Below are 12,500 nucleotides of genomic sequence, written 5' to 3'. Positions count from 1 at the left end.
CATCGGACGGGTTGTTTTAACCCATCGGACGGGTTGTTTTAACCCATCGGACGGATTGTTTTAACCCATCGGACGGGTTGTTTTAACCCATCGGACGGTTTGTTTTAACCCATCGGACGGGTTGTTTTAACCCATCGGACGGATTGTTTTAACCCATCGGACGGGTTGTTTTAACCCATCGGACGGTTTGTTTTAACCCATCGGACGGGTTGTTTTAACCCATCGGACGGATTGTTTTAACCCATCGGACGGGTTGTTTTAACCCATCGGACGGTTTGTTTTCACCCATCGGACGGGTTGTTTTAACCCATCGGACGGATTGTTTTAACCCATCGGACGGGTTGTTTTAACCCATCGGACGGGGTTGTTTTAGCGGACTGGTTGTTTTAACCCAGCATTTTTTAGAGTGTATGGGTGTATATTTTGTAATCAATTATTTTACGAATATAATGATTATTAGTAAAAGAAAACTAATGAGAAAAAACTGAGATGTAAAAATAATGACTGTTGTCGAACACGTTCCCCAAACTATTTCTGATAGCCCCGCCCCCAAACACACGCCATTGGTTGAGCCGCTGTCGCGTGTCAGTACATCTATTTGTTTAGTGTAATTCCATATCATGCTGAAATACTTTACAGTTTTTACAACGATGAATATTCATGAAGAATGTGTAATTAATTGTCCTGAAAATAATGTCAAATACTTCATGGATTCAAATGGCTTAATTTTTATTATGCAAAATATAATTTTTTCTTTCTTTCTTTTGATTTTGGCCTGAAATATGACCTGGATATGTTCTTGAAAGATTTTGCACGATTCTCTCTCTCTCTCTCTCACACACACACACACAGAATCTCATTCCAGTTTTCCCCTCAGTCTCTTTCACACTCCCCCTTTCGATTCCTCTTTTCTTTTCATTTATCTGCCATTTCACTGGCGTCTGTTTCGCCCTGTTTGTGTCTTTCTTCTCTTTCACTTCCATTCCTCTTTCTCCTCCCTCCTCGTCTCCTCCAGCGCTGCTCTGAGCAGCAGCAGCAATTATGTTAAAAGCCAGCAGATCTGCACTCAAAGTGATGTCACCCTGCTCATGTCAGCAAAAAGCAAACTTCCCGCTGCCAAAATGACCCGTGCGACACACACACACTCACACACACACACACTCACACACACACACACACACACTCACTCGGTGGAGGTGTAGAAACTCACAGCGTTTCAATCAGCATCTGATTAGAGGGACAGTAGAATCAGTTGAAGGGGCCATTAATCAGTTTAATTGCTTTCCTCATTTCAATCAACCAATTAACAACGTGAGGAGCAACTCATTTTCTGACTTGAAGGTATAATATAACAGACATGCCACAGGAGCTCCGTCACACACCAAACTCATTAAATTGACTAACTTTTCAAGGGAAAAGCGCCAAATCCGTCAGGCTGTCTATATGAGGGTTTACAGTGTGTTTCAGTCAAAATGGGACACATCTTTTTCAAATAAATGCTGCTCTTGTGAAAAAAATCTAAAGCAGCACAACTGTTTTCAACACTGATAATAATAATAAATGTTTCTTGATCATCAAATCATCATATCAGAATGATTTCTGAAGGATCATGTGACACTGAAGACTGGAGTAATGATGCTGAAAATTCAGCTTTGATCACAGGAATAAATTACACTTTACTATATATTCACATATTTCACTATTTTTACTGTATTTTTGATCAAATAAAAGCAGGTTTGGAAAGCAGAAGAGACTCTTTCAAAAACATTTAAAAAAAAAATCTTATGGACACCAAACTGTGTACAAATTTGCAAATTAGCATAAAAATTCACAAACCGCCATGAAAACGTCTTTAACATTCCCTGATTTCATTCAGCAATGATCTCGCTCCAGCTGTGCTGATCATGTTCACACAAACATCCGAACTAAACAAAACAACAGGTGCTGATCAGCCTCTTCCTCACCTGAGGATCCATCGCACAAACAACAACACAAGTCTGGCAGCGTTAAAGCCTGTGAGGAAGAACAGATCTCCGCGTTTGACTGCTGAGGTCTGAGTCTTCAAACTTGGCACCAAACAAACCAGATATTTTCTGTTATTTGTGTTTTTAAAATTTCTGTACAGATCGACCAGGGCAGCTGTGCACAATATTTCACTGTAAAACACAACAAATTAAAGTAAGAAAATTGAGGAAACAGTTAGTTTGTATTTCTGTCTTGTTTTCCAGCACAAATATCCAAACATTCTTAAATCAAGATACATTTACTGGAGAAACAAAATGATGCAAGATATGAAGTCTTGTTTAATGAAAAATGAATCAAAATGTTTGTGTTTTAAAAACAATGCTGTTTTTCTTTTGAATTAAGTTTATTTTTCTGACACACTGGCAGATTTCTGTTCTTGTTTTAAGCTCAAACTCACTTAATTTCAGAAACAAGAATTATATCGTAAGTGTTTTTGCTTCTCAAGTAAATGTATCTTGATTTAAGAATTTTTACATCTTTTTATCGGAAAAACAAGACAAAAATATTAAGCAAGAAAAACATTTTGCAGCGTAACTTTCTGTAACTGAAACATAACTTTATTTAATAAAATAATTAAAATTAGAAACATCAAATTAACTTAAATCTCTTGCATATGAATCAAATAAGTTTGGTTCAGTTATTGAGTTGACATAACTAATGTATTTTTAGTAAACATTCAGTAAATTTCACTGTTAGATTTTAGTGTGATAAAGTTTTTCTATAATTGTGGCATCAACTTAGGATTTTCTCACCCTTAAATGTAACAAAAACAAAATATTTTTTTATTTTTTAGGGGGGAAATGTTGGTCTTAAACCATGTATCAAATTAAGTCAAATTAACTTAAATCTCTTGCATATTAATCCTGCATAAAACATAACAAACAAGTTTGATTCGGTTACTGAGTTCAAATAACTTTTTACTATAAAGTACAATGAATTTTTAGTAAACTTTCAGTAAATTTCACAGTTTACAGTGTTGTTAAGTTTTTTCCCAAAACTATTATTGTCTATGATAACACTTCACAATAAGGTTTCATTCATTAACATTAGTTAATGCATTATCTAACATGAACAATGAGCAATTAATTTTTACAGCATTCAATGTTAGTTAATAAAAATGTTAGTTAGTTCCCAGCGCATTAACTATAGTCAACAGACACAACATTCAACCTTAAAATCTAACATGAACTAAGATTGATAAATGCTGTAGAAGTATTGCCCATTGTTAGTTCATGTCTACTAATGTGGTTAACTAATGTTAACGAATGAAACCTCATTGTAAAGTGTCACCTTCAGTATTTTCTAACCCATAAACGGAACATAAAATCAAAACTCTCAGTTTTAATCTGTAATGTGGACCAGACTTGATGCTGATGGTCAAACGACTGAAAATGCACAGCTAGCAGACGAATGGCATCATGTTAAAGCACCAAACGATTGTTTTGATTTCTTCCCTTCTTTTCTTTTCTCTTAATTTTGATTGATGATCATCTGTCAGTTTGTTTTCTTTCTCTCTCTCTCTCATTTTTTCTCAAAAGTTTCATCTCATTAATTCTGGACACACCGAATCTCTTGGACTCAGAATCGCCTGCGTCTACTTAGACAGGAACGCAGCCAAAACACAAACCGCCTCATCTGAAATTCAGTCCAACTCCAAACCGCCGGAGTGAAGGATCAGGCGTTATCCTCGAACAGTGAAAGCCAAGAAACACCGTCACATTTAGATATCAGCAGTGTTTGTGTTAAACAAGGGTCAGGAACACATCAGGATCATTTCATTAGTGAACATCTGATAATATTAGCAGAGAGAATTACGTCAAATCGGGAACAGATGAAGCCCAGTCACGGATAAAGCCGGTTTGGCACTGGACTAAACAAACATTCACAAAACCAGATGTGAATCCATTTCTCACAGTAGATCCTAATAGTGAATCTTTACATTTATTTCTGTCTGCATTTATATAATACAGAAGCAGCTAAATATATAAAATATGAAACTAAATGAGTTTGTCGAAGATCCTTCTGTGAGACGCGGCACTGATGTTCTTCCTCAGTGTTTCTGTCTTGTTTACCAGCACAAATATCTAAACATTCTTAAATCAAGAGAAGCAAAATGACTGAACGTATTAAGTCTAGTTTAATGAAAAGTTTAATCAAAATGAAGTGAGTTTGCGTTTAAAATAAGAACAAATATCTGCCAATGGAGTCAGAAAAATTTAAAGGAAAAACAAGATTATTTTTCTGACTCCATTGGCAGATATTTGTTCTTATTTTAAGCACAAACTCACTTCATTTTGATTAAACTTTTCATTAAACAAGACTTGTTACTGAAAAATATCTTGCGTCATTTCTCTTCTCCAGTAAATGTATCTTGATTTAAGGATGTTTAGATGTTTGTGCTGGAAAACAAACAGAAACACTGAGGAAGAACATCATGTTTTGCAGTGAACGCCTGACGCTCGTGGTGTTTCCAGTGCAAAAACTACCATCAAACACACAAAAACTCAATGCTCTTCACTACAACCCACCAAAACACTCGTGCTTATTTTTTTTTAATGTTTTTGGTTTAAATTAAGAAATTGTGACAGAAATATATTACAATTGTACACTAGAAAGTAATTCTCAAAGTAATAATAATAAAATTAATGAAACATGTTTTAATTTGAACAGTTAACCTCTGTTGTGCAGCACTTTCTGTGCCAAAATAATAATAATAAAAGGAATTGTTAAATTTTCAATTGATTACATTTTAAAACATTAATTATATATATGATGAAATCCAGAAAAATTTAAATGGAAAACATGAAATTTGGGAAAAATTAAGACTGATTTCAAAGGGCCTTCAGATTTAAATTTTTGTTAATAGTTTTAATAAATTGTTGTTAAACTGTATAATTTTCAAGATTTCAATTAATAAGAATATTTTTAATTACTCAAATTCAAATTTAACCATTAAAATAGAATCCATAAAAACTAAAGCAGAAAAAAAAAAAAAAAAAAAAAAAAAAAAAAAACAGAATTTGGGAAAAAATAAAATTTATTTCATAGGGCCTTTACTTTGTAATTTCTGTTAATCTTTTTAAAAAAATGTTGCTAAATTGTATAAGTTTCATGATTTAAATGAATTAGAATTCTTTTTGATTACTAAAATTAAAAATGTAATCCTTAAAATAGAATCCAGAAAAACTAAAATGGTGAAAAATTTTGGGGGAAAAAAAAACAAAAAAACATTGATTTCATAGCCCTAATCCTGCTTCTAAAATACAACTTTAAAAGAAACTCACTCACACACACACACACTCTCACACACACACACTCTCTCTCACACACACACACACACTCTCACACACACACTCTCTCTCACACACACACGCACCTCTCTTTTGCCAGATTTTCCTGTGACTGCAGCAGACCAGATCCAAAACACACACACACACACACACACACACACAGAGCTCTCTCCCATGTTGACGATAAACTTTGGAGTGGTTCAGCTAAATTAACTATGCTAATCACGGCGGTCTCTCTGGGGATTTGAACACTAAATGGCTTTTAATCTAACATGCCTCTGCAGACACAACAAACAACACTGAAAAACAATCGACAGCGAACAGAACGCACTCGGCAGCAGGGAAGCCCCGCCTCCTCAACACTCTCAGCCAATCACCAGCGGAGAGCTGAATGTGTTTAACCTTGACCTCTGACCTTGAGTCAATAGAACAGCACATCGTCAGTATTGATCAGGACACGCACAGAAAGCGGGTTAAAGGATTTGGCAGCATTCAGCGAGCAGGACACGGTGAGATTAATAAAACAGAGATGCTTCACCTGAAGTTTGGGGCGGACGCCCATTCCAGCGCCAGACAGGCCAGATCCACAGTGGCGTAGACCAGCAGGAAGAAGATGCTGACGATACTCGCGATAGTGTTCAACTTCCCTGAGAACAACACCAGCTGGAGACACGCAGAGAGAAGGTTTGGTCATCATCATCACTAGCCACCTCATACACAAACTCATCTCCATTTCTATGGCTCTGTCCCAAATCCCAGCGCTGCACTCATCTCCAAATCCCAAATCCCAGCGCTGCATAGCTAAAACTAATAAAACTATGACATAAAATAATATATATTAGATGAAAAATGAGATGCATCATGATTGCTGCCTATGTAGGCGGCTCACTAGGGTTTGGAACAGAGCCCTTGTTTCACTATATTCTACTCGTCCCTCATTAAAATGCACACAGTGTCCAACAAGAGTGTGTGTGTGTGTGTGTGTGTGTGTGTGTGTGTGTGTGTGTGTGTGTGTGTGTGTGTGTGTGTGTGTGTGTGTGTGTGTGTACGGTTGCTCTAATTCAGACGGAGTGTTATTAAGATATTGGCTGAGCATTATCCCTCATATTGAGTGCTCTTCTTTAAAGCCCTCGTATATAACAGTAAGACTCGCTTAAGTGTCGGAGATAAATTGAGCGTTTATGAGGCAGAGCGTCGCGGCTGCGTTTCAATACAAACTCAGGGTCACACGGAAGAAACGCATCCAGATTCCTGAGGAAAAGGAAATTTAAAAGCAAATTAAAAGCGTTGCGTGTTTTTGGACGCCATGAACACGTCTGGAAAGGTTCCAGCGCTTTAATCTGCCGAGTCACCATCCACGTACTCCAAGTGCATTATGGGAGTTTAACCCTTTTTTAGTACATTTTGAGACACTGTACTGCATGAAATGATTTTTCAGACAGAACAAAAATTATTGGAGTATGTTGTGCAAGAAAATACTATTTCAGTCGTTCTTTTATTAGGGGTTCAAGTGCTGAAACTCCATTGTAATTGTTAAATTTTCCAAGGATCAGCATTCTCTCCTAAAAGAGATCCGACCAAACTGTAAGTCATAGAGACTTGAAGCTTTGAGGGCTGGTAGTACTCACACCATCTACAACATTACCAAGTCTCACCCTGATCGGCCTGACGGGGGCGCTACTGCGGTCAAAAGTACGAAATCGCTCACGACTCCTTCGGATTCACTCGTCGTTCTGGCGAAATGGCATTTTGGATTTTTTGAAAAACCTACTTTTGCGAACTAGTCCTAGATTTTTGGCCCAATCGGAATCAAACCAGTGCAGTGAGATTCTCCGGAGTCTGATTGTCAATAATTATGAAAAAAAAGTTTAAATTTCAATTCTTCCGCCAAAACGTTTGAAGTGGGCGGAGCCACTTTTACTAAAATGCCTATAACACTTGAATGGAATGAGATATTTTCATCAAATTTGGTACACGTATGTAAGAACTCATTCTGTGGTCAGGTGAAAAAGAACGCGGCGATTGGCCACTTGGTGGCACTATAACAGAAAAAAAAACATGAAAATGGCTATAACTACTTCACCGTTAGTCTGATTAATTTCAAAATTGGCATGCAGTGTCTTTGTCCGGCGAGCCATGATAGTCTATGAGGACACTGACGTATCTCAAAAAACATGGCTGCCATCAGCCAATGAAGTTTGAGCAGCTATCAGACAAGGTTAATGGAGGCTGATCGCAACGAAACTTGTTGGACCTGTTTGACTCACGGCCCTAGAGACCTGTGAGATCATGTGGTACAAATGTGATGACATTCGTACCACATGGTAGAACTCCTCATTCTGAGCAACTTTGCCTCTAGGACCGCCGCTGTCCATCGAATCGTTCATTAAATATTGGAGATTATTTCAGAAACCAACTTTGGCGAACTAGTCCTAGGTTTTTGGCTCAACCTCAATAACTGTTAAAAAGCTTTAAAATCATATATTTCCCATGATAAATTGCCTGTATTTGCTGTAAATGGTCTTTTCCACCTATGATCGAGATGGTTACAGGCTTGTTAAATAAAACAAAAAATCTTTTTACGCATGAGCTTAAAGGCCTTAAAACGCTCGAACCCCTATAATTGCTGCTCGCAGCTGTATTTCAATGTGTTATTGCTGTTTCTTTGTAATTATCTGTGAAACTTAAAAGTAAAAATTGTTTCAAAGAAATGCTTTGAAATATAACTGAAATTTTGAAGTAGAAAGACTGAGTGAAAATTGTTTTACATCATTTTATTGTCAGTGTAGTGCACCTTACAAAAGAGTCCACTAGTAATAGTAATGATTGACTTAAACGTCACCAGATCACAATAAAGTAGTATATGAGAGATCTTTCTCTTCTCTCTCTGTGAGTGTGTGTGAAATACTAATGGAGGTTATCTGAAGTTTAATAGTGCGCATCAGACAGTGTGATAAAGCATTAGCACACGAGCACAGGTCATGCAGGAGTGTGTGTGTGTGTGTGTGTGTGTGTGTGTGTGTGTGTGTGTTTTTCTGTTCCAGGTCGTGTCATCTTGCTCTTCATGGCTAATGGCAGCAGCTCCCCCATAATCACAAAGCATTCTGGGAGTCGAAAGGACCTTTAAACCAATAAGAGACTAACGACTCCATGACAGAAAGAGAGAAAGAGAGAGAGAGAGAGAGAGAGAGAGAGAGAGAGAGAGAGAAATGGAAAAGGTAGGAAAATGTAGGATGAGTTTCTGAGTTTTAATGGAAAGTAAATGCGTCAGAAATTTTCAACTTTGCAATAACAGGGTATGAATATGCTAATGAGTTTATGAATATGCTAATGTGAGGGACTCATCCTAAAATTTTTAAAAGAAGTTATATGTTTTCATGTATAAAGGTTACATTTGAATATGATATATTATTAAATATTATAATAATTATGTTACAAATATTATAAATATGTAAAATATTATTTTGAAAACAATTTCTATGAAGTTATTTTTTTTTACGTTAGTTGCATTAAGTTTTTCTACTCACTATAGTATTGCACAATGAATTTATTTGTTTGTTTATTTTGATTAAATTTGTATTTATTATTATTTTTATATATACATTTTAATCTTTTCTATTTTTTGCTTTATTTTATTCCAGTTTATTATTTTTTATTTATTTATTTTAATCTTTTAATGCAATTTATTTATTTATTTAATGTTATTTTTATCATTTATTAATCTAATTTTTATTTATTTTAATTCAATCTTTTTTTTATATTTGTATCTATTTTATTACTTTTTATTTTTTTATTTTAATCTAATTTTTTTAACAAATTTTTATTTTAACATTATTTCTATTATTTATTTTTACATTTTTTCACACTGCTCTTCAAACTTCTGATGTAGAGAAAAGTGTAATCAAAACATTTTCCTTTAGAAGAATCATTACAAATGTCAAGAGATTCTGTATGTGGGCGGAGACATTTAACATGTGACACTGTGTGTGGGAGGGGCTTCTTAGATGTAAGAGGAGCAATTATAAACGTGGGATTTATACATTTATAACTAATAAACTCATAACACAAACAGTCTAGAGACAGATAATAATCATATTCATTCATGCGAGATGATTGGCAAACTATTATGCATAAACTCATTTTAACGCCTCACCTGTACAATAAACCAGGAGATCAGAACAGACACCCAGGGGTTCCCGCTGCCAGATATGCGTTTGGCTGGAGACAGAACTATTCCTGAGAGAGAGAGAGATGGAGAACTCAACTGATATGATCTGTTACTGAAAACATCGACTCATATTTTCTACATGAAGCAAGAACTATCAGCAGATCAACAGCTGAAGGTGAATAAACCAACAACAGCAGGAGAATCAATCACTCGCACATCTAGATCTTTATCTGAGAACATTCATTCATCATCACACGAGAAACACACACGCAAACTGACGACACTCAACATGCTGAACAGATGTAGACACACACACACACACACACACAACCTAGAAAACCGTTAACAGACTAACAAAACAAAAAATATTTTGCATAAAAAAAGTTTATTTGTTTTTTGCACATTTTTTCTGAGCAAAGTAAATATATTTTGGGATAATTTGGGAGTGAAATATAAGCTGAATGTGTTTCAACAGATTCAGACTGTTTATTTACACTGGGCTGTTTACAAACATCAGAGGGCCAAAGTTACATGTTTATGCAAATGGGGCTCATTAGGGGGTGTGGCAAGATCAGGAAGGTTTTAATAAAGGAGAACAACAATTTCCTCGTAACACAATCAGGTGTGTTCATGAGAGCGCTCACTCACCGAACAGGTCGTCCCGCGCCAGAGCGTACAGGATGCGGGACGCTCCGATTAGGTTACTCATGGCAGCGGACAGCGTGGAGGAATAAACGCCGACCGTCACGAAGGGATGCCAGACGTTAATGTCTCTGAGAAATCCGTAATCTTTCTGCAGGAGAATCCTAGAGAGAGACAGAGCGTCTGTGAGAACATGGCAGAGTAAACTCGTGTCTTAGGAGATGAGAAACCCAACATACAGATGGTGTGTTTAAACATATTCTTCTACTTCTGCGACCAACATTTCTGACTCAATCTCCTCCTAGAGCATCTATTTATCTGCTAAAATAACATATTAGAAACTATCTATCATTCAGTGTTGTTACTGTTAACTAAAATTTTCTGTTTTGTGTTGCACAGAAGAAAGAACGTCATACAGCTTGGATCATGAGAACATGATGACGGAAAACAGAAGTAAATCAAATAATAAAATATAAAGCCATCAGAGAAATCAGAGACACGAGTAAAAACAACAATCGAGTGACGTGTTGTTCATCTCTGGTTGAAACTCTTCTCACGCCTTCTTTCAGCTCGAGCGCTTTTAATAGCATCATCGCAGCTCTATTAAGAATTATACAGACCAACCGCAGATCTGAACACAATTATTTCAGTAAAAGAGCGTCTGTCTCGCTCGCGCTCTCTCTCACAGGTTAACAAGTCTGCAGAAAATAGAAACTGTCAATCGTCCGTCCATCCGTGCGCGAGCAGCCCATATCTTTTATTAGGTATTAATTCTGGTTACAGGATCCGAATGAATCTAAATACTGACAGCTGCAAACAAACAAAAATATTAGAAAAGCCGAGACAGACGTGTCACTTTGGCCATATTGATCGCGGCTCCGGTGATTATTGGACTGTACGACGGGAGCGAAATGAATTCTGATGAGATTTCTGAAAAGAGACCTTGTTTGCATTCTCGTCAGTACTTGAACAAATCCTTCCATTAAGTTAACTAGTTGGCTGCTAATTAACTTTATGCAAATGAGCAGCCATGTGACACGCCCACTACCAATAGGAATGAAGACGACTGCTCAACGTTCTCAGCGCAGCTGCATAGTGAACTACACTGGACTTCTTTTACAGGCAATGCAATGTGATCATATATTCAGAGCTATGGTCAGTTCAGTAGTGTCGCTTATCAATAATAATAATAATAATAATAATCACGCGGCGGTCTGAAGCGAGCCGTGACCTTCAGCTGTATGGCGTGAGAAGAGCCAGAGATGTGAGGAATGGCTGTTGAGTTAAACGCTGGTCTGAGGCGAGTGGAGCAGGATCATTAAGAGGGATCAATAACTAACAAGCCCTCCATCTCTATCACAGCTCTGTCTCCATTACTCCATCCGTCTCTAATGCTCGTAACTACAGTAGATAATGAGGGGGACGAGATCATCCAGTAATTAGAAATGGCCAAATTACCCATCCCCCCCCGTTCGAACCGCCCGCTCTAAGCGGGACTTGAACCCGGGTCTCTGGTATGGGAGGCGGGCGCTCTAACAAGGAGACTAAAGATCACAGTCTCTAGACTCTACACTCACCCCCCTAAACCTCACTCCCATCCGGGTCACGGCACCAAAGTAACCCCTCCTGTTTGAACCACCCGCTCTAAGCGGGTCTCGAACCCGGGTCTCTGGTGTGGGAGGCGGGCCCTCTAACAAGGAGGCTAAAGGCAATCTCTAGACAGTTGCTAGAGCGCTTCTTGAGATCAGGGGAGTGAGATTTACACACACAGCTCTTACCGGCCTACGACAGTTACATTAGGATGACAAAAAGTTTTAAAAGTTACATTTTTGGCTGCTCTGCCTCTAACAGCACTCATCAATGTCACAATGATTGAGACGGCCAATCAATCAAAGGAGGCGGGGCTTTACTGTTTACAGAAAATGAGTGTGAATTGTGTCCCATAACCCATAAAACCCATGGCTGCTCATTTGCATAAAGTTAATTAGCAGCCAACTAGTTAACTTAATGGAAGGATTTGTTCAAGTACTGACGAGAATGCAAACAAGGTCTCTTTTCAGAAATCTCATCAGAATTCATTTCGCTCCCGTCGTACAGTCCAATAATCACCGGAGCCGCGATCAATATGGCCAAAGTGACACGTCTGTCTCGGCTTTTCTAATATTTTTGTTTGTTTGCAGCTGTCAGTATTTAGATTCAATCGGATCCTGTAACCAGAATTAATACCTAATAAAAGATATGGGCTGCTCGCGCACGGATGGACGGACGATTGACAGTTTCTATTTTGTTTCTAAACGTAAGCATTTTGTAAGATTTTTTTTAAAGAAATTAAGACTTTTATACAGCACTGAAACATTAAAATTATCAAAAGGGAC

At 37.3% G+C, this 12,500-nt stretch overlaps 1 protein-coding gene across 1 annotated transcript in view; it reads right to left on the bottom strand.

Moving 5' to 3' along the window:
* Positions 1-12,500, bottom strand: part of zgc:153039 (uncharacterized protein LOC767698 homolog) — a 29,594-nt gene that overhangs the window by 7,380 nt on the left and 9,714 nt on the right. The window contains exons 7-9 of the mRNA XM_051863221.1: positions 10,132-10,289; positions 9,469-9,551; positions 5,854-5,978 (exon numbers count right to left, since the gene is read on the bottom strand). Of these exons, the coding sequence (XP_051719181.1) occupies positions 5,854-5,978; positions 9,469-9,551; positions 10,132-10,289 (366 nt within the window). The remainder of the gene's footprint in view (positions 1-5,853; positions 5,979-9,468; positions 9,552-10,131; positions 10,290-12,500) is intronic.

Source organism: Ctenopharyngodon idella, chromosome 15 (genome assembly GCF_019924925.1).
Source record: "Ctenopharyngodon idella isolate HZGC_01 chromosome 15, HZGC01, whole genome shotgun sequence".
In the NCBI taxonomy this organism is placed as follows: Eukaryota; Metazoa; Chordata; class Actinopteri; order Cypriniformes; family Xenocyprididae; genus Ctenopharyngodon; species Ctenopharyngodon idella.
This window is presented reverse-complemented; position numbering and strand designations above follow the sequence as displayed.